General features: G+C 49.7%; 1 protein-coding gene and 1 long non-coding RNA gene across 10 annotated transcripts in view; one reads left to right on the top strand and one right to left on the bottom strand.

The window, feature by feature from the left end:
• lrba (LPS-responsive vesicle trafficking, beach and anchor containing) overlaps positions 1 to 20,697 on the bottom strand; it is a 139,011-nt gene that overhangs the window by 103,655 nt on the left and 14,659 nt on the right. For 8 of the 9 annotated variants that reach the window (XM_078793753.1, XM_058091546.2, XM_058091549.2 and 5 more), the window contains exons 12-30: positions 20,186 to 20,338; positions 19,133 to 19,301; positions 18,950 to 19,029; positions 18,827 to 18,889; positions 18,643 to 18,740; positions 18,441 to 18,533; positions 17,652 to 17,760; positions 17,493 to 17,574; positions 16,719 to 16,842; positions 16,423 to 16,615; positions 11,491 to 12,387; positions 10,830 to 11,011; positions 10,550 to 10,703; positions 9,900 to 10,080; positions 8,813 to 8,913; positions 7,855 to 7,962; positions 7,114 to 7,246; positions 6,504 to 6,864; positions 1,931 to 2,085 (exon numbers count right to left, since the gene is read on the bottom strand). In XM_078793753.1, coding sequence (XP_078649879.1) covers positions 1,931 to 2,085; positions 6,504 to 6,864; positions 7,114 to 7,246; positions 7,855 to 7,962; positions 8,813 to 8,913; positions 9,900 to 10,080; positions 10,550 to 10,703; positions 10,830 to 11,011; positions 11,491 to 12,387; positions 16,423 to 16,615; positions 16,719 to 16,842; positions 17,493 to 17,574; positions 17,652 to 17,760; positions 18,441 to 18,533; positions 18,643 to 18,740; positions 18,827 to 18,889; positions 18,950 to 19,029; positions 19,133 to 19,301; positions 20,186 to 20,338 — 3,436 coding nt within the window. Of the gene's footprint in view, positions 1 to 1,930; positions 2,086 to 6,503; positions 6,865 to 7,113; positions 7,247 to 7,854; positions 7,963 to 8,812; positions 8,914 to 9,899; positions 10,081 to 10,549; positions 10,704 to 10,829; positions 11,012 to 11,490; positions 12,388 to 16,422; positions 16,616 to 16,718; positions 16,843 to 17,492; positions 17,575 to 17,651; positions 17,761 to 18,440; positions 18,534 to 18,642; positions 18,741 to 18,826; positions 18,890 to 18,949; positions 19,030 to 19,132; positions 19,302 to 20,185; positions 20,339 to 20,697 lie in introns of those variants that run through there. The other variant, XM_058091553.2, reaches the window with a different exon arrangement.
• On the top strand, positions 4,776 to 7,112 carry LOC144899847 (uncharacterized). The gene is made up of 3 exons (XR_013628182.1): positions 4,776 to 4,845; positions 5,482 to 5,533; positions 6,527 to 7,112. It is a non-coding gene; the product is annotated as an uncharacterized LOC144899847 (long non-coding RNA).

Raw genomic sequence — 20,697 nt, 5'->3', positions numbered from 1 at the left:
GTTGGCCTAGCACCATCAACCTGCATGGAAACATGCTGCCTCTATGAAATCCATTCTAATGTACGGGTGGGGGGGGGGGGGGGGTGATTTATGGTCCAATAGGGCAAGTGGGGGTACACGAGTATGATTTTTATGGTCAGATGATGTACTCCAGGCACAGTATGTCTTCCTTATCAATTTACAATTCACAGCTTTCATGTTTAAATGACATACTTAGCGCCTGCTAATCTTTCAACCGGCGTCGGCTTAGCCCCCCCCCCGACCCCCCTTCTTCCTTCCACGGGAACACTTAACACGCTTGCTTGGAATGGCACTCTAAACACCCAACCATTATTGCAATAATTCCACTACCTAATTCCAAAAAGGAATCGGAGGAACTGCTTCCGTCAGAATGTTGACGGTTACGTTAGAATGACGAAAATGCCAACATCGCTTCCTGGCAAAGACCGTATAGAAATATGACGCCATGCAATGACGTGATGGTGATGGCACAGGAGTGTCCCGGCTGCTCAGTACAATATGTATATATGTATACAAGTTGATATGATAGTTTGCAATACTATATGACGTATGTATTTGAACATAAAACACTGTACTACATGAATTTAATCATGATAATAGGAAGAATAGAGTTAGTAACTACATCCCCGAATGTGTCCTGGCTACTCAGTACAATATTGAATATAAACAACAAAACATGGCCCCCCAGCAGGTGATCAGATTGATGGTTGGGCTAAAAGGGGCTTTATGGCCTCATTGTGGGGGCAAAGGTACAGCGTGTCCATGTTTGATTCATCTGCCAGTAAATTCTCCTCCGTGTGCCTCATAAATAAACTCATGTACAGCTGAATATGGGGGGGGGGGGGCGTGTTTTTCCAGCCAGGTCCGGCTCCAAGCAGGAATAACTCTTCCACAATGACGGCGTGATGTGTTTTGGAATGTGCTCAGAAGGTGTTAAGCAGCTTCATCGGGGTCTGGGGGTCTGGTGTAATGTGAGCACCCCCACCCTCCAGATGAAGGAGCTCCTTGAAAATAAAGAGGCCAAATGACATCTCCATCAGGGGCTTGAAAGCACATGTGCCGCCATCTTTAGCCCCACCATATACACCAAATGACCAAAAGTATTTGCTCACCTGCCGTGACGCACATGTGAACTTCAGGATACCAAACAAAATGTTTGGTATCCTGGAGCATCCAAAGTTCCTTTCATTGGAACTAAGGGGCCAAGCCCGCCTCCTTGAAAAAAGCAACCCCACAACAGAATTCCTCCTCCACCAAATCTCACACTCGGCACAATGCAGTCCCAAATGTACCGACATCACGCCCTCTGTAGGAGTGTGCAACACAGCCTGTATTTGTAGAGGTTGGGAAAGTATTTGTATTGGAGTAAAATTTAAAAAAAAAATAATCATCAAATAAAAATCCAAATGACAATAATATAATCATGCAATAATAATAATTAGGAATAAATTGACAGCTTTCTGATGGGATGGTTTCATTGTTTCCCAATGCCAGTATTTTTATTTTTTTAAGTATTATGTTCCAGTTCATTATTCCTAAAAAAGTCAGCGGAAAAAGCGTCATAGGTCCGCTTTGATGGGGAAAATGTTCATTCCAAGGATTTAGTCGTGAAAAAGTATGCAGGATTACTTCTACTACTATGCAGGAGGCGTATTTCTAGATGTGTAGATGCTGTATTTCAGGTATTAGGACTGAGATAAGACATTTGAGCACGCATTAAACGAGATATGCAAAGAAACTTCTAGCCATTGTACATGTCAATCATGATATATGATCTGACAGTGAATGCTCACTAGACCTTTGGTCATGTCACTTCCAAGATAGGCGCCAGAGATTTGGTGCCCCACACAGCCAGACCAACACCATCTCCACATAAGCCCATCCGTCTGAGCTGTGGGTGTGATCTCACCTTCGGCAGAGGCGCTGCTGCCCTGAGACGCAGCTCCAGAAGATACCACGGCCACGCCGTCAGCAGGCATCCCCACAGGCATGGCGGAGGCGGGGGAGGCTGTAGTGGAAACCTGAGACGTCAGGCCAGTTTTCTTGGGCGCCAGGACCACGCTCCTGCACAGCAAAAGCACAAAAATTTTACATAATAATAATTATTATTATTATTATCATCATCATCACCACCACGGCCCATTCTCTGCTCTGGGATTATTTAGCACGCCAACATGGCTGCCAATGACTGCATTTAGCTGGAGTAGTACTACTGGAGTACTTTACCGTCTACACATGAAGGCAATATGCCACTGCCATTGTTTGCATCTTTCTTAGGAAAAGACTTAAGTAGTGACATGAATAAAAGACGACAGACTGATGGGCACTGCTTTAAGAATTCAGTGTGTGTGTGTGTGTGTGTGTGTGCATATTCAGTGTGTGTGTGCTGCCATCTACACGGGCTGGGTAGCGATGGAGGCCATTTTCATGTGCATTCACCACTGCAGTAGTGATATTTCCAGCTATTGTATTCCCGCTACCTCTCCTTCAGCATTGATGCAAAAGCGGAGCGTAGGAATGGTGCGTGATGGAGCCAAAGGTGGCTGCCAGATAAGGCGTCGCGGCTAACACGAAAGCCAGCCGCGGCCCCGCTTATCAGTTCCACAGCGCTAGCAGAACCTCATCACCGGCTGGTCACACACGGGGCCGTACAGGAAGCGCTTGGCTTGGCTCGGCAGGCCGAGGAAGGGCAGCGATTTGACAGAGCGAAGTCGAGGAGGCCAAATGGCAGCACCGCCTGGCGCTGGTACTTCACTGTTAGCACATCCGTCTGTTCATAGCGCACTGGCGTGGAAACAGGAACTCAGAACGTCCTTGGATCGCAACATTATGTCTGCAACATGGAACTTAGGGCAGCACTTTTCACTTGATCAGCTGCAGCCAGCACTTTGGAGATGTCACATGACATCAGTCAGCTGACCGGAAGGCTCCTCATTCACTCGACACTTCACACAACTTTCACCTTCCACATGCTCATATTGATATTGATACTTACATGTACATATTCATATATTCACCACCAGTACTACTTGGTCAAATATCAATCCCTCCTTCTTCCTCTTTGGGCTTTTCCCTCCAGGGGTCCCACAGCACACCTATCTCCTCCATCCAACCCTGTCTTCTCATCCGTCTCTCACACCAACTACCCTCCTCTTTGGTCTTCTTCTACGCTTCCTACCTGGCAGCACCCTTCTACCAATATATTGACCATCGCTCCTCTGGACATGTCCCAACCTTCTCAGTCTGGCCTGAAGGACTTTATCTCCAAGGCCTCTAACATGTAATGTCCCTCTGATGTACTCCTTCCTGATCCTATCCATCCTGGTCACTCCCAATGAGAACCTCAGCATCCTCATCTCTGCTACCTCCAGTTCTGCTTCCTGTCTCTAGACCAAACAACATGGCTGCTCTCACCACAGTTTTGTATACCTTTCCTTTTAGCTGAAACTCTTCTATCACATCACGCCTGACACTTTTCTCCACCAGTTCCAGCCTGCCTGCACACGCTTCTTCACCTCCTTTTCACTATCTCCATTCTTCTGGACTGTTGACCCCAAGTACTTCCAATTCTCCACCTTCTGCATCTCTTCTCCCTGTAACCTCACTCTTCCACTTGGGTCCGTCTCATTCAGTATTACAGTACTACTAGGGTGCATGAAAAAGCGTCAGCATGAGGTGTACAGGAAGTCAGTCCTTGCCAGCACGGCTGAGGGAGGGGCTTATCTGCTGCTCAGATAACAGCCGCACCCCATCCACCTAACAGGACCCCAAGCAGCGACGCCAGTGGGCTCATCATGAGCACCTGAATGTCTTTGTCCTACCAAACATTGACACAATGGTGTGTGCGTGTGCGTGTGCGTGTGCGTGTGCGTGTGCGCTGAAGCTTCCATCTGCCTTGAAAGAGGAGGCAGTGAATTATTCAGCAGGTCATTAGCCACACTTAGCATGAGTGGGCCGCTCCAGTCGATTAATCAGACGTCAGTGGCCACAAACAGGAGGCCCAAAGCAGCCTGTGTGTGTGTGTGTGTGTGTGTGTGTATTATTGAAAGGCTTTAACCTGCTGCGTGTGTGTGTGTGAAATAAATGTTGTGTTCCAGTAATCTGTGCTATTTCAGGTAAAGTGGGGTGTGTGCATAGATTCAAACACCAGAACCTGCTTGGACAGGAAGTCAGTCTGCACATCAGCTGGCGTGGGAGGGGCCTGACATCATTTCCTGTTGCCGCCACGTTAATGTTGAGTATGGCACATGATGCCGGTGGATGTTAGACCCCACCATACGTGACCCATGTGGACATGGAGATGCTTCCCATGGGAAGAGGGTACAAGTGCACTGACTGAAGGTCGGGGTGTCTGAAGCACGGCCAATGAGATACAGGAAGTGATGACGACATCCAGCTAAGATAACGTTAGCTTGCTGTGAGGTGTACACATTGCGGTAGCTTGGACTTGGATACAGACGTAGTATGCTAGTATGCCGGCATTCAGGTTGTGGTGATCTGTTGTGATGTGAAGACGGACAGGAAGGTGTGGAAATGATACAGCACATCCTCCGCTGGGGGGAAAGTCCAGAAAGAAATGGTTTCCCAGCCAGCGTGGATGGCTCTGCTGCCGTGCACGCGGGGAGCACCGCCAGGAATGCAAACAAGCGCGTCAAGCGCTCGCACATTCTGGGGGTCGGCCGAGGCCTAAATCAGGCTTGCACAATGACACTGTTTGGTTCTGGTTCGTGTCAGCAAATATTTGCAGACTGGCTGTCATAACAGCGGCATGGCCAAGGAATGGATGGGAGAAATGCAGCAGGTCTGCTAGCCAGTAAATCACCAGTAAGTCACCCCATGACCCACACCAGCTTTTTTTTTGGGGGGGGGGGGGGTGCTGCTACATCCCAGAGGAGAGGTGCCACAGGGACGTAAACGTTACTCTTCAATCTCATCTTTACAATTCTACAATCCTTCCATCCGAAGGGAGGTGTGTGGAATTCTCTTGCTTTGCATCGGATGAATCCCATTTCTTTTTGCTTTATTCCCACTCATCCTGTTTGAAAGATGCCGTGTGTGATGATAGGATGAAGGAGGGTGCGAGAGGATGAAAGGTTCTTTGGTGAGTGGGTTGGGAATGCTCTGGGAGGGTTGGGAATGATAAATGATTGATTCTTGGATGTTCTCCAGTCGGCCCCGGGGTGTCGATGGGAAAAAGCTCAGTGCTGCGTCTGGCCGTGAAGCGGGATGCTCGTATGCTGTCAGTCTCCGCTTTCCAGGCTATGGCTGCTGATGCGCTCAGCGGGCAGGAGCCAGTCTAATCCCCCTGATATGCCGATCACCCTGAGCCCGGACAAAGCATTCCTCAGATACACATGCTGAGGAATTCCCACAGCATGACTGAGTGTGTGTGTTTGTGGGGGGGGGGGGGGCTTTCTTGAAAATATGAGTATGCTCCATGACATTCCTATTTCTCCACAGGTGGTATCGCCACCCCTACTGGTACTGGATCATACCCAGCTGATACCAGACGGTAAGCACGATACATGCTAGGGAAGAAGAGCCCACACTTTTGGGGGGGTGTTGGAAGTGAATGACTCCTCAGGTCAAAGGGGATTCTGTTGGAAAATGTTTTTCTAGATCCAAAAAAAAGTTTCCTGTGAGGATACCGTGCCGAGACGTCTTCAGGGTCAGCCCTCGTCGGCATAAACCCTGTGAAACTGTCAACCTGGAAAAAGGGGGAATCACGAGGGAGGGGGCAACATATGGATTCTCAGGGAAAAAGATTAACTTGTCAGGTTTGGAAGACGCACCAGAGGTGTCTGCCACCAAAGTGCAAAAAAATGAATCCACTTGACCCCTTTCACACAGAATCCCATCATTTATCCACCCGTGTCTTTTACACACCGGGCAGCATACTTCCTGTCTTTTAACGAAGCTATGATGCTTCTTCCTCTTGCCTGACCTATGGATGGAGTTAGAATGTTGGATCCTCCTGCCAACCATGCCGACCTTCCAGATCATGACCTTAGTGCGTTAGGAAGTCAGCCCTGAAAGAGGTTAGGGACGGCCCTCAACGCCGGCTTTCAGAGACTTTTTTGATGTTGTAGGAAAGCTAGGTTTCCACTGTGAGTTCATCCACGGTAAGTCGGGGTCTCCAACCAGTAGACCATGAGCTACCAGTAGCTCTCCAAAGGCTTTATTCATTCATCATCAACTCCTTTACACTCCTTTGAAATTACACGGTGGGGTTTGGCGGTAGTAAAATGATGAAGACGACAGCATAATGACAACACAGGAGTACCACGAAGTACTACTATTACTATTACACCACATGTTGGTGCCGTTATTCAAGCCCAGACGTGAAACGTGCTCCACCAAGCGGCCCGTGTAGCTGAATGAGTGTGGTTGTCTGACGGGCACACGGGTAGAGATGCTTAGAAAAGATGGCCGCCATGAACAAACAGTGAAGGCTCGTTTGTGTGTTGATGATGCATGCTCACCTATCAAATGACCGGATCTGCAGGGAGTCTCTTCTGATGTCGCCCACGCCGCCAAGAAAGGCTGGCGGCAGCAGATTGGGGTCCACCATGAGGTCATCGGTCGGGCCGCCTACAAGGCTGCGCAGGATGTCCTTCACGTTCTTGCCCTTGGCGTCGCTGTGGCCAGCGGCGGGTTTGACCTCCGAGGACAGCGTGGACAGGGCCTCCGAGACGGCATCCGGGCCGCCGCGGGCCGCCACGGATGACAAGAGCTCAGCCTTGTTGGCGGCGATGGAGGTGTGGTCGTCGCCGATGCCGAAATCGGAACGGCGGATGGAGACGGCGTTTTCTGCTACCAGGCCGGCAGAAAGGCCAGCGCCATCTAGTATGGAGAAAATGAAGCATTTATCCCATACAACTCCTCTGGTTGACGGGTCTCCATGAAGAGGTGTGGCTGAAGGCATTTCAGTAAGATGAGTGGTCAGCACCCAGCAGCTTCATCCAGCTCTGCATGTGCTTTCAAAAGTCAGGCCTCGTCTCCATTCAGTGCTTTATTGCTGATATGAGCGCCAAGGCAAGGCTTCATTCCCACTTTCTCATGCACTCCACATGATTAAACTGGCCCCCTTACCTGTGCTCCTGGGTGTCTCAGCGTGTTTCTTGTCCCCGTGGGGCTCCAGGATGTCGCGGTACTTGGACACCATGAGGACAGAGATGAAATAGACCACAGCCAGAGCCAGAAACTGAGCCTGCTTACTGTCCTCCTGAAACAAATCACTTTCGAATGTCATGCCAGACCGCCCCAACGTACCCCACCGTGCACAGACACTCCAACAAAACAATCAGGATCCAATCAGCGGCTCTGCTGACGTTCAGGTGTCATTTCAATGACGGAGGTAAAAACGTCATCACGCCACCAAAATGGAAGCTAGACGGAACGCTTTGCCTCACGTTGAGATGTCAAGTCGTCTTACACACAAAAGTGGCTGACTGGACACACAACATGGAGGATAGACATCCACCACCAGACCTCCTCCTTAGTTACACACTATGCCTGTGCTTGCTGGCACACTGGAAGGGGCGTTGCAAGCGAGGGAGACAATGAGAGCACTAGACTACAAGGGTGCCATCTTATCCATCTTTATCCTTATTTGAGAATTTTCCTTTCCTTTTGGTCCACACTGCCATCAGAAGAGACCATTAAGTGCTCATCCTTTCATTTGACAGCATTAATTTGATGAAATCTTATTATTCCTCATTAGGGGAGTGCATCGTAATCACAAAACGCAATAACACGACACCGTAAGATGGACACATGCAAGGAGACCATGGATAGATCATAATGAATACACGTGTGGGAGATACCACTTACAATATCTCTGAAGACGACAGCCCGCAGGCGGTTGATGTCCATGTCCTGGAGCAGTCGCTCAAAGTCTTGAACAGGAGACATCCCGCCTGTCACTGCATCAACGGGACTCTGCGTGCACAGGAAATGCAAGAATGAGGAGACATTTGCTACAAAGGCACACTGGCATATTTGTGTTTGTTTGTTTGTTTGCTTGGTTGGTTGGTTGAGGTCAGGGTGTGGTGACTTCCTCCAGGGAGGCTGGCCCGGTGCAGCACGGGGAAACACAGGAGCGACATGGTGTGGCACCTTTTAGTGTAGCAGTGTAGCATGGAGTAGCACCTTTTAGTACGCTGTTTTTAGCACAATGTAGCATGGAGTAGCACCTTTTAGCCAGTGTTTTTAGCACAATGTAGCATGGAGTAGCACCTTTTAGTACGCTGTTTTTAGCACAATGTAGCATGGAGTAGCACCTTTTAGCCGGTGTTTTTAGCACAATGTAGCATGGAGTAGCACCTTTTAGTACGCTGTTTTTAGCACAATGTAGCATGGAGTAGCACCTTTTAGCCGGTGTTTTTAGCACGGTGTAGCACCTTTTAGGACAAAGTAGCATGGAGTAGCTCCTTTTAGTACGTCGTTTCTAGCACGGTGTAGCATGGTGTAGCATAGTATATGGCATGGCACTGCTGCATTATTCAGGACATCCAACAGCCAGTTGACAGAAGAGCAAGATGACTTTACTGGAAGTCACTGGATCAATTCAACAGAAGAACTACAATGCCACACGGGGGGGGGGCTAATACGATAATACAATAAGCTAGGAGCTAATGTAATAAGACTTGGTGGTCAGCGGGAGGGAGGGTGGGGCTTTGGAAGATGCAGTCCTTCCTCTACTTCCTTCACCTCCCATTGGCTCCCAAACCCTGATACTGTGTGTTAATTCTAGCTCCTGGATGGCATTGCGTGCACGTATAACACTTGCCTGTGCTGTTGCGGCTGCGTTGCCGAGAGCGGAGGCGTCCTTGCCGTGCTTCAGGTGAGCTTGCTGACACTCCAGACAGTTCCTCACAGCCATGGCGCACACTGCAAGACAAGGCTAGAATTATCCAGCAGGGCCGTGACAAGGTCAGGGCGACCCTGGCAGCACGGGTCACTCCTGTCCCGCTCCAAGGTGGCAGTGCAAGGGTGCGGAACAAATCCCACGTGCTGACTGGGCACGCCCTTGTCCTTGCGTGTTCTCCTGGAACTTCAGCTTGGAAAAGTCTGGCTCTCCAGACTCGACTGTCCATGCTGCTCTGCTACTTGACATGTGACGGATGTCAACTCGCCGCCATTCACATGGCAAAAGAGGGAATGATTCCATTAGGACCAGTCTCTCATAGCGCCGTTTGCTTCAAAGACACACGGGGAGAAGGGAAAGGAAGGGGGGCGGGGGGCGGTAGACACTAAAACCTTGTTACACTGGTCCCAAATCAGATTAGCTGGCAGCACATAGCCCATCAAATATTCATTTCAAGACGGCTGCTTGCCAGCCTCTCATGTTTGGACTTCTGGAGCACAACTCTAATTAGAGGAACGTGCAAGCTCAACCAAATACACAAATACACGCCTTGTTGGAGCCTTGTGTTACGCATATGAATATAAAACATTACACTTCCACCCCTCTCATTTATTGAAAGAGCCGTATTACGCCACAAAGTCAAAGGCAGGAAGTGTTAACGTACGCCGGGGTGTCCGAAGGGGCATTTATTGCTAGATTAATGTTGATATTATTGATATTTGATGAGCTCATTAGCTAAGATGCTGTATCAGAAATGAGCGATGGTCCACCCGGCTGCCACTGTACTGGAACACGGAGCAATGCCTGATGGGAAGCCAAGCGCCCCGAGGCCACGCTGCAGCGGGGCCATTACGGCCAAATCACCACATGGTCATGCGCTGGGGGTTAGCATAACAGCAGAGAGCCGCTGATGGAGGGCTCGGCCAACACGGAGATAACAGAACAGGCAATTTATCCCGAAGAGAGCAAGGTCAAACCTGGAAGAAAATAGAGTCGGTGAGCGTCTTACCGAGGCGGAGGCACTGTCGCAGGATCCCGCCCGATGACATGTTTTTCTCCGCCTCGATCTCAGTGAAGTTTAGCGAACTGGCGAAGACCAGCACGTCCATGAGGCCCACCAGGCGCCGCAGGAAGCTGATGGAGGCTTCCAGCGTCAGGCCCTGCGACGGCTCCGTGATCTCCATCTCGTGCTGCCGGTCGAGACCAAGAGAACAAAGTAAGCATGGTAGTACTGCAAGTACAATCAAAAGTACGCAACACTTCTCCTCTCCTCACGTCATGCTACTCAACTGAAGAAGGTAGCAGGCACCAGATTGATTTATAATCTAGTATGTATTAGTCAAATAACTATTAGAGAACTATACACAGATATCAGAGGGAATGTCCTATGCTTGTAAAGCCCCTTAGAGGCAAGCTTTACAGATGCCATGTGTGCATGTACACATGGCATCTGTAAAGTCTTGACAGGGCGGTAATAAATCCGCCCTGGCCGGGTCACACACGCTAAGAATGCCATAAAAGAGCCGCAGACGCTGAGGTCAGACAGCAGTTCAAAAAACAGAAAGATGCTAACGATGTTAGGGAGCAGCTAACGGCGGGCTAATGCGATTGGCCGAAGGTGGATGCGGATAGATAGCTTCCTGTATGGTGAGCACTCACCGAGGAGGAGGTGGCGGCGGACAGCAGCGGCAGGATGCCCCCGCAGGCCATGACCAGGTTGTCCACCACCTGGGAGATGAGGTGCACGCTGTTGTGCACGAACACCACGTTGTCGCCGCTGTTCACAAAGTCCAGGACCGTCTTGCTGGAGTGGCTGAGAAGCGAGGGAAGACGGAGGTGAGGATGTGGGAGACTAGGTCATTAACTACAACTGACATCCCAATGATGTAATCAATACATAGAATATTAGCACAAGAGAAAGATGAATTAGCAATCATACCTCCTCCACATTTGCACGTCTGTCTCGATGGCGAATAGAAGGTCTGTGAGGAGGCGCTGGTGCATGGGGGACCAGCGGAATTCCGGGATGCGGAACATGGTGGAACGTGGCACCGAGGTCCCGCTCTCTCTCAGCGGGCCGGCGGAACCCCCGGCGGCTGCCGTTTGGCCCTGGCTCATCTCCTGCAGACGCCACAGCAGACCAGTGAGGACCACTAGAGTATCAGACTACTATGTAGCAAGTCATGCTACACGCTAATACTTGGCCCCAAACGCTTACTACATGTACAGTACTTCCTGTTGCTGTAACACTTCCATGTTTTGTATAAATGGACATGGGCAGACAGCATACTGGACAGTACTGTAGTACTACTAATTGCAGTTCAACACAATTACTGGTAAAAAAAAAAAAGGATATAAAGTGTAACATAACATGAGAGACAAGTTGTTATTATTATTATTATTATTATTATTATTATGTTTACATATTTAGCTTTCTCAGCGTCTTAAACTGTAGAGGAGCTGTAGAGTTGAAGTGTAGGAAGTGATGAAGGTCCTCTGCAGGTCCTCTGCAGGTCCTCTGCAGGTCCTCTGCAGGTCCTCTGCAGGTCCTCTGCAGTACATGATATCGATACCGATTCCAAAAAGAAAAGGAGGCATACCGCGGTGGGCGTCTCCTTCAGTTCCAGCCTCTCCGTGTCCAAGGCCACGTTGGCCACGTCCAGCCGGGCTATCTTGATCTCCTTGGTCTTGTGGGCGGCGGTGCTTGCTGCTGGGCCGCCGGATGGCGCTTCCTCCCGAGGGGCAGCAGTGCTGGCATCATGTGAAGGCGGAGCTGTTGACGCAGAGGCCGCCTCCTGGTCAGCAGGGGGCACCGTGGACTGCTGGGCTGAGGGTGCAGACCCTTCCTGGGCCGTTTCTGTTGGTGGCTCCGTGACTTTCTCTTCCAAGGTGTCAGCTGATGGAGCCTCTGCTCTCTGACCCTCGTCCCCGCTTTCTTCATCTTCCTTCTTCACATCACTTCCGTCATTACCTTGATCTGCTTCATTATCCCCACCCTCCTGAGAAGCCACGGCCACTTCCTGCTCGGTAGCGGCCGGGGCAAACGAGGACTCCTCTTGGCTGTCCACCTGGTCGCTAGTGGAGGACACGTCAACCAAGTCCTCGCCGTCGTCCAGACAGGCGGACACCACCTCAGTCCCTGAGTCCACTTCTTTAGAAGGGTCTTGGGCCTCGGGTATTTGCTTTGCGTCTATTTCCATCTCCAGCTCGTCATCAGCTGTCTGCTGGTTTGTGTTCTCCTTCTGTCCGTCCACCACAGCTGCTGCTTCATCCTCCACGCTGGACACGGCCACGGGCGACGACGCGTCCACTGTGAGTTCAATGACGGTGGACGGGGGCGGGCCTTCTGAAGACTGTCCATTCATGCACACTGTGGTCTCTGAGCTTTGGCTGACCCCAGAGACGGTTCGGACCGGGCCGAGAGACCCAGCAGACTCCTGATGCTGGTACTGGCGGAACATGCGGGACAGGCTGGCTTTGTGCTGCTCGAAGGTGACCTGAAGATGCAAAAGGATGAAAAGCAAGAGTTTAGTTGGGAGCGTTGTCTTACATCTCCATGGTAGGAATCAAACATCACTGGTGTTTCAAGCAGCCACTGGCACGGGTCCTGCTGTTTGGGGGTGCCCTGATGCATCCCCAAATGGAGGGACAATGTCTTCCTTCCCCAAAGTAGCACCCATTGCTAAGATGCGTGCTTTTATGTCTGCAGGAGGACAGGATGATGGCTCAGGTTTGGGAAGGGTGAGGAGATGAGGTAGAACATTTACCTGCTGCCAAGCTTCTACTGGAGATGAGACTGATTGCCAGCCAATGACTGCTGGTCTTGGCTTCCTCATAGACCGCCACCACGACAGACCAAACAGGGTGCAGGATTTGGGCCTTTTGGGCTAGAGTCTAGCTAGCATCTGATAGCGGTGGCCCAGACCGCTCGTCTACAAGAGACAATGCTTGGCGTTGGCGTTTGAGGAAGAGGCCAAGCTTGTACGCGCCGGGAGATTAGTGGCACACACTGTTAGCGTGGACGACCATCCTCCCGCGCCGCCATTAATCACTGAGGCCGGAGGACAGGAAGTCAAAGATGGCTTGGCGGGCTGAGTGAAACTGGACCCCCCCCCCAACCCGAGGCTATTTGAACAGCAGGAAGGCATTGGAAAGCAAAAAGCATACAAATGGAGGAGCGAGCATGTGACTAATGGGAATTAGAAGAAAGTCACAGGCTGATTGTTGGTAATTAATTAGGCGTTATTGTGGTAAATTGGCCTGCTACACGGCTGCTCATCCATCTTGGTAGTGGGAAGCAGCGACTGCTAATCCATACAGGCCCACTCTTCCTCCTCATCATTCCTTCGCCCTTAATTGGACCTTTAGCCATGGCTGCTCCACCATCCTGCACGTGCTCAACGCGTCCACATCCGCTCCGCCCATCTCAGCAGTCGTGTGTTTGGCCAGCCCCCCCCCGATAACAGCTGTAATATCTGTAGTCTGCTACATCTAAAGTATGCCAAGTAAGTAAGACACTGGAAAAATGACATTGCCCCTAAACTACGTGATGTCTGTGAACACAACCCCTCGTTGCTCATTTCGAACACTTTAAAGTGGATTCTAACGTTCTACTACTAGTCAAGGTAAAAGTATCACACTCGTGGATTTTTACACTAGCTAATGCTAGCTTTTAGCTCGATTGGCATGGTGGTTCATTTGGAGCTCTAAATACATAAGAAGTATATATGGTTCATCTTGTATTCATCCAATACAGTAAGAAAGGACTGCCCTAATTATTATTATTATTATGATTATGGATGTAGCACAATGTTCATTCAATACGCGCTCCTTTCTTGATCAAAACATACCAAAGGTGCCTTCTATTCTTTTCTACCGTCGTGTGTTCATTTGAAGAAATAAAAGTCGGTGCCATTCCCGCATTGTGTTAAAGATACTACACACTGCAGAGTAGTACTGTGTGGTGCGGTACAAAGACGGAGGTGACAACGTTGGTGCTGATGTGGGGGCTCCCTGTTGGCCTGCGTGGATTTATGAGGCCTTGTTTCTCCGATTGGACTATTCCCATGAATATTCAATGCAGCTGTGAGCGAGCAGGGCTTCCTCGGAGGAAAAAGGAGGGGAAGGAGAGCAGCTATTCAAACACGCAGACGGAGAGCCCTGCGGCGGTGGGAGGGGGGAGCAACAGTGACAAACAGCTCTGCTGCTACAAAGGTGGCAGGAAATCTATCAAACGCCACAATAAAATTGCAATTGAGTTTCTTTAGCCTTTTTATAGCACATGCATGTATCTTTTGTGGCCAGCACACCGCCCCCACCCGCAACTGCTGGAATCAGAGGACGGGGTGCCGCGTGTGTGCGTGTGTGCGAGTGTGCGAGTGTGTGCGTACAGAGCTCACATTTCCCAAGACCTCCACGCTCCAATGATGTGCAGCAAAGAGGTTATGTTTTCATCAAGGTTTGTGTGTTGGTGAGGATTAGGTCAAATGAGGCTACGCTGCATGCAAGCATGGTGAGGATCTGGCTAAAGGTGCACGGCTACACTTGCATGATCTGTCTTACATTGACAGTCAGATCCAAGCCTAGATCCACGGAGGTGAAGGTTTAAGATGCCAACTGGAAGACAAGGAGTTGGTGCCTGAGCCGGGAAAGCAAAGGGCGCCATTGCCATTTACAACATGACACATTAGTCATTCATCCACGTTAATAGTGAGGTCCACAACCAGCAACGGGACAGGAGCATCTGGAATTAGGAAGTTGGACTGGATAATGACACATATCCAGATCCACATCCTCCCTGCTTTCACCACAGAGGAACCAGATAAGAACACTTCAGTGGCGCAGAGGCTGGCCATTATTCAGTAGTACTATGTATGTACTGTATGCACATGGTACTATTGAAGGAAGCCCTCAGATTGGTGCTGAGAAAGGCGTGGATTTGGACATAGTCCATTTCATAATGGATATGATAGCAATAACAACTGCAGTCCATGTGGATAATCATCTCAACTCCAGAGTTAATATCCATCTGTTCAACGACTTATAGAACATCGAGAAAAGGCAGATATCTTTTAGAACAAACCTTCGGCTATGTTCAAATCCTCAGCTAATAATAAAACTAAATATGAAGGAGTGGTGAAATGTCAGCAAGTCCAAAATACTTGATATTAGTAGTATTTGCAGGTGAACATGTTTAGAGACCAAGGTGTGGCCCGTGGACCAGCAGCCTTTTTCCACTCGTGCCTGGGGGAGCATGTATTAGCAATGCGATAGGTTGCTTGTCCTGTCTGAGGAAGGCGGCAGACGTGGCACCCATCCCTCATACTGGAGTTTGGGCTGAGTTTTAAGGTGGTGAAAATGATTAACGCTCTGGATTGGAAGTACCTCCATCTTACCCACTTCCTGCTTCTTCCACTGCAGACGCGCTAGCCTGGTAGCTTCTACTGAGCCTCCTCCCTCCTCCCGCCTGCATGCAGGCCTGAGGGAGATACGGCTCAAATCCAGCCTATATCCATATCAACCATATGCTGGGCTTTCATACGGCGCTTCAAGTAAATATGAATATTTAAAACCTCCATATATCGCCCAGCCCTACTTCCTAAAATCTCCCCACCAAGGAGAACAACAGATGGCCAGTATATTCACCACTGGTTTGGCTAACAATAGGCTTTGCTAATTACTCATATCTTCCAGTCACTGCCTGTGGTTGCCAGTGATTGTAACGCTACAGGCCAGATGCATTAAAAATACGTACGGCATATGATCATCATCATTTCAGCACATCTCTGTCAGAAAGGAAGAGCCTGGTATTCTAACCTTTTCTTTCATGATCTTTAGCTGTCCATTTCCATCCAGTGCGCAAAGGGGCCTTGACATGAGATATGATCATCATCATCATCATCATGACAACTACCTAGACAGTACAGTGGCCTGCCTGCACCCCCTACTGGCCTCCAGTGCCAAGTGCACGTCTTCAACCCTGCCTTCACTCCCCTTACTTCAGCCAGTTGGAAGAGGAGAGGGCAACAGGGTCTTTGTCAAAGATCCCTTTGCCGTGTGCTTGGTGGATGGAAGATCTCCTACACGGAAACAGAGGAGGATTGGAGAGCAGAGCCGTCGGGTTCGGTTCCTAAACGTCAGGAGTCAACCTGTGCACCCTTTGGCAACATCCAAACGATGGAGGTACGAGGGGCTTCCATCATCAAAAGGATGAAATGAGCCCACTGCAGCCCAGACCGCCATCCGAGTGGAAGGCTGACCCCTCCCAATGTTCCCACCAAGGACAAGGCAGCTGATGCTAGAAATGCCATCACATGTGTGTGGGCTGCAGGTTGGCTTTCCGTGTCCTTCATTCTGCTGGGAATTAATTATCCAATTATCCAATATTCCTTTGAAATGCCTTAATGCTCATTTGGTGTCTGTAGGAAAACCATAGATTCTTTGCTAGAGATGAAAAGGAGGAAGGTGGAGAAAGCGCTGCAGATAGAGTGTGTGTGTGTGTGTGTGTGTGTGGCGATAACAAGCAGTCTGACCTTGGAGTGTGTGATGGACAAGGTGTCCACCCAAACACGCCAGCCGCCCCACTCATACTTGATGGCGTGGTAGAGCAGGATACGGAAGACGGCGTACACCATCTCTGTGACTTTCTGTTCCTCGCTGCTGCGGGGGTTGATGAAGCACAGCGACAGCATCCACTCCTGCCACACCGAACACTGCAGCAGGCTCCTGGGGGGCCCATGGGACACGGCTGTGAAGGCCACCACGGCGCGGGTGGATGTGTGTGTGTTGGGTGGGTGGGTGGGTGGGTGGGTTGGGTGTGGTGTTTTACCTGCGGTTCTCTCTGCTGTTGTTGAACAGCTTGATCATGTCAGACAAGAACACCTTACGCACCTCCATGCTCTCGGCTGACAGCGGGGAGCTCTTTAGCAAGGCAGCTGTGACCTTCAGAATCTCTACAATACATCAACAGAAGCGTCATACTCAGTGAGATTTTGAACCAGCATATGTTAAGCGCTGACACTGTAAATGATGGGTGGAACAACGTGCTTCATATGCAGCTGACATGGAGGACATGGAGCCTTCTTGGCGCTTTTTGGGTGCGTCCCATGACGTGCATTCTTAGCTGCCTCTTTTCGTCTGTTTTTCCATCTTTAGAAGGTGCAGCAAGAGACGTGCGACCGTGGAGCCGACTAAGCGGGTATGGTAGACTGGATGGAACGTGCCACAGTGCAGTGGTCGTCATGCTTTTGCTTTGGCCCCACTGAAAGCACAGCCAGCGTTTGGATGAATTATGCCGACCGTGTCTGGGGTCATTAGCTTCCAAGAGAGACGTGGGGGGAGCGTCACCGAGATCAGCCTGGCTGGACCGTGCGTGTTGTTGTTTCTACACATTATGAGCCGCTGGAGTAATGCATCAATTAAAATATAAACTATTCCATTTGGGAATATGGCGAATGGAAGCAATGAAGTGCCATAAAGGAGAACATTACTGGAGGTACAGTTGCATGAAAACCCATCAATAAAGTACCCTGGGATCCATGTGGGGGGGCATGCACGGGAATAATGCTGCAGTGCAAGTGTGAGGCTTGGAGGAGGCACTTACGCGGGTTGAGGATCTTCACGGTGGAGTCCGGGTCTGGATGCTGTTTATGAATGACTTGTGTGCAGATCTGCTCTGTGAGAATCTAATGGGGGTGGGGTGATGAATTTCATGAATTTCTACCAAACACAGCCGTTATACGTTCCTGCAATGCCAAGTGACCTCAAAGAGCACGTTGTAGGTGGTCATGGAGAACTGGCCCGTGTGGAGCGTCAGGCGTTCTGTGAGCAGGGAGAAGAGGCTGTGACTCAGCATGACCTCAGACTTCCTCCTGAGGAGAACACGACAAACGTGACTACACCTTCACGAATATACAGTACACCTCATTTTCTGATGTAACGACGACTATCGTTCTCTACAACACAAAGCGTCCTCCTTCCCGGACTACAAGTTTCTTGTTTTCATGGTTTGGCAGGGCCTGCAACGCGTACTCCAGACATGTTGGTTTTCCCACCGACAGAGCACCGTGAGAGGGCACGGCTGGACTCGACACACCTTCTCCTTCTCTCATCTCTCCACGTGCATCCACGTCTTTGAGCAGCATCGCGTATGCTTTTAGTGTCCGTGGATGCAACTTCCACACCTAAGAGTAGACTCCACTAACCTGGCTAACATAGGCCCCTAGCATAGCATAGCACTCCCTTCAAGATGGAATCTCACCTTCCACCATCTCCGCTTACTTTTCCAAGACAGCAGCTCCACCTAGTGTCTCAACGGAGAAGTATGATTAAGCTCATATTACTTGCACAGCTAGACCGCCCTCACATCTGGACACCGGCACGGCCCACTTCGACATGGACCCCAGACCGTAGTTTGGACACCCCTGTTCTATATTTCAGTTGCCAATCTAGATCCTATAGGTCCAGTCTAAAGTTGTACAGATACATACGTCCTATCATGTGCGTAAGAGAAAGCGAGGCTAACGTGAAGTATATTTGTCGCAGTGCTTACTTTGGTGTCAAATGTTTCAGGAAGTAGCCCAAGACTTTTAGCGTCTGCACTCGTATCCCTTCGCTCTTGGATGCCAAAAGCTTGTAAATGACTCTGCCAGACACAAATGGTGGGAAGACTATGTTACATTTGTACATTGCATATTAGCAGCAGGTACTTCTATTACACTTCCACGTGCATATTTGACTGCTTTAGGCCATACCGAATGCCGTTGCGTTGGTCGAAGGCCTGCACCATGGAGCCAGGGTGCTCAGACATCAGTGCCACCAACAACTGCAGAACATCCATCAGATTGTCATCCTGCAGGACAGAAAGGCCCCTGGGCAGTCATGGTGGGTGGTGCAATGCTGCCATCTAGCGGCCACATAGTGGAAGCATCAGCTTACCTCATGTATGGTGAGGAGATAGCTGAGAATGCTCTGCAGCTCGTCTTCCTTCACACCGTGGTCCTACAAGCACAGACAGGCACACAGATCTCCGCCTGGTCTCATGACGTGTGGCCAGCCTACCTTCATGATGAGTTGCTTGACAAACAGCAGCAGAAAGGCTCGCAGAGACAACATCTCCTTCTGGGTCGGCCTCGGTCCATCTGGAATGATTTTTAGGAGACATTAGGAGCAGAGGAGAGGGAAGTCCGGGCGTCCCTGCTTAGACGAGAAAGGAGAATGCGGGTAGGGAGGAAAAGGTCTGACCAAGGCCTTTAGGCACGACGCCGCTGCGATCCTGAGGGTTGATGAGCCAGTAGTAGTACTTGAGCGTGTGCATGACCTGCAGCACGGTGCCCACCCTGCGGATGGCGTTGTAGATGGTCACGGTGCTGATGAACTCCGTGGCCAGGTACGTGTACAGGGTCAGTTGAACCTGCGGATCACAAAGTCCTAAGCTGGGAAAGCCTCCACACCACACCAAGGAAAACCATTTTATTGTCATTACCACCCTTCTTTCATCTGAATGCCTCATTGGAACATCCCTCATTTGGATGCTCCAAAATATATGCTGTACTAACATACATTATACTGTGCGTGTATATATGTGTATATGTGTGTATATATAAAATGATCTGCCACATTTGTAGGTTCAATAAAAGGCAAATAAAGTAAAGAAAGAAAAAAGCACATGTAATGCCATTTTGCTGTGTTTCTTTATAACGCCATTGCTTGTGGTTTGTTTTCCAGTTGCCGCCATGAGTTGGACTGGTGAGCATGGCGCTTTCATTGTGGAAACGTTTACCAAACAAAGGAATCTAACTGCACCACAACCAGCGTCCCGTTTGCACTTCAATCTTGGTAGCCATGATCCTGTAGCAGCTCCAAACACCATCTTGTTTTGGTTACCAACTTCACAGCTACTGGATCTGCATTGGAACCAAAATCAAGCAGCCGACCTTGCACCGCCAGAACTGATGTCATTTTTAAAACATAATGAACACAATGGCATTATATGTACTTTTGGAAAGTAAAAACACTTTTGTTTCTTTACTTTATTTGCCTTTTATTGAACCTACAGATGTGTCAGATCATTTTGCCTGACCCTGTATGTACGTATGTATGTAGTATACTGTATACACATAGTACATACAGTATGTGTGTACGTTTGGTTCAAAGCGTTTTAATATTGATTGCATTTCTACTGCTGGTATTTTCGCTAGAATGCTGATGATAGATAGAAGTACAAACGTAATTACATCTGGAAGCAGGAGCAGGGTGTTGGAAAAGGTCAAAGGTGACAGTGGTTGTGTTTGCTACCTTGGCGGGGGCATGGATCCAGAGGGCGGGGTTGAAGAGGATGTGGTCACAGAGCTGCTTGAGCAGCAGGATGCCGTTCTGCAAGTTGCTGAGGTATCTGGAGAAGGCCAGCACAATGTCCAGGACGGGCCGTGTCACGTGGACCTTGGACGACTGCAGGCGGTGGTCAGGCATATGGGGGGGGGGCACATGTAGACAAAGATGGCTTTAATGTTTCCCTTTGGCTTTTCCATGCTACAGTCCAGCATGGTGGTGGCAGCGTCATGTCATAGCGCCATGGTGCTGCCCTACAGCATATGACTTGCTCCTTTACAAGGATGACAAGCCTGCAACAAAGACTTCTATACAATCAGCTGGATCTCAGAACGAAAGATCAAAGTTGCATGTTGGCTAAACTGTCATAGGTGCCTATGTCAGCTGGGATAGGCTCCAGCATGGAATGATACGGAGTTACGTGGTTCTGGATTGCAGATAAAGGCTTTTTGGGACCAGCCATCATGTCTCCACCTCTA

Source organism: Doryrhamphus excisus, linkage group LG9, assembly GCF_037039965.1.
Source record: "Doryrhamphus excisus strain RoL-2023G ecotype Guam linkage group LG9, RoL_Dexc_Guam_v1.1, whole genome shotgun sequence".
In the NCBI taxonomy this organism is placed as follows: Eukaryota; Metazoa; Chordata; class Actinopteri; order Syngnathiformes; family Syngnathidae; genus Doryrhamphus; species Doryrhamphus excisus.
This window is presented reverse-complemented; position numbering and strand designations above follow the sequence as displayed.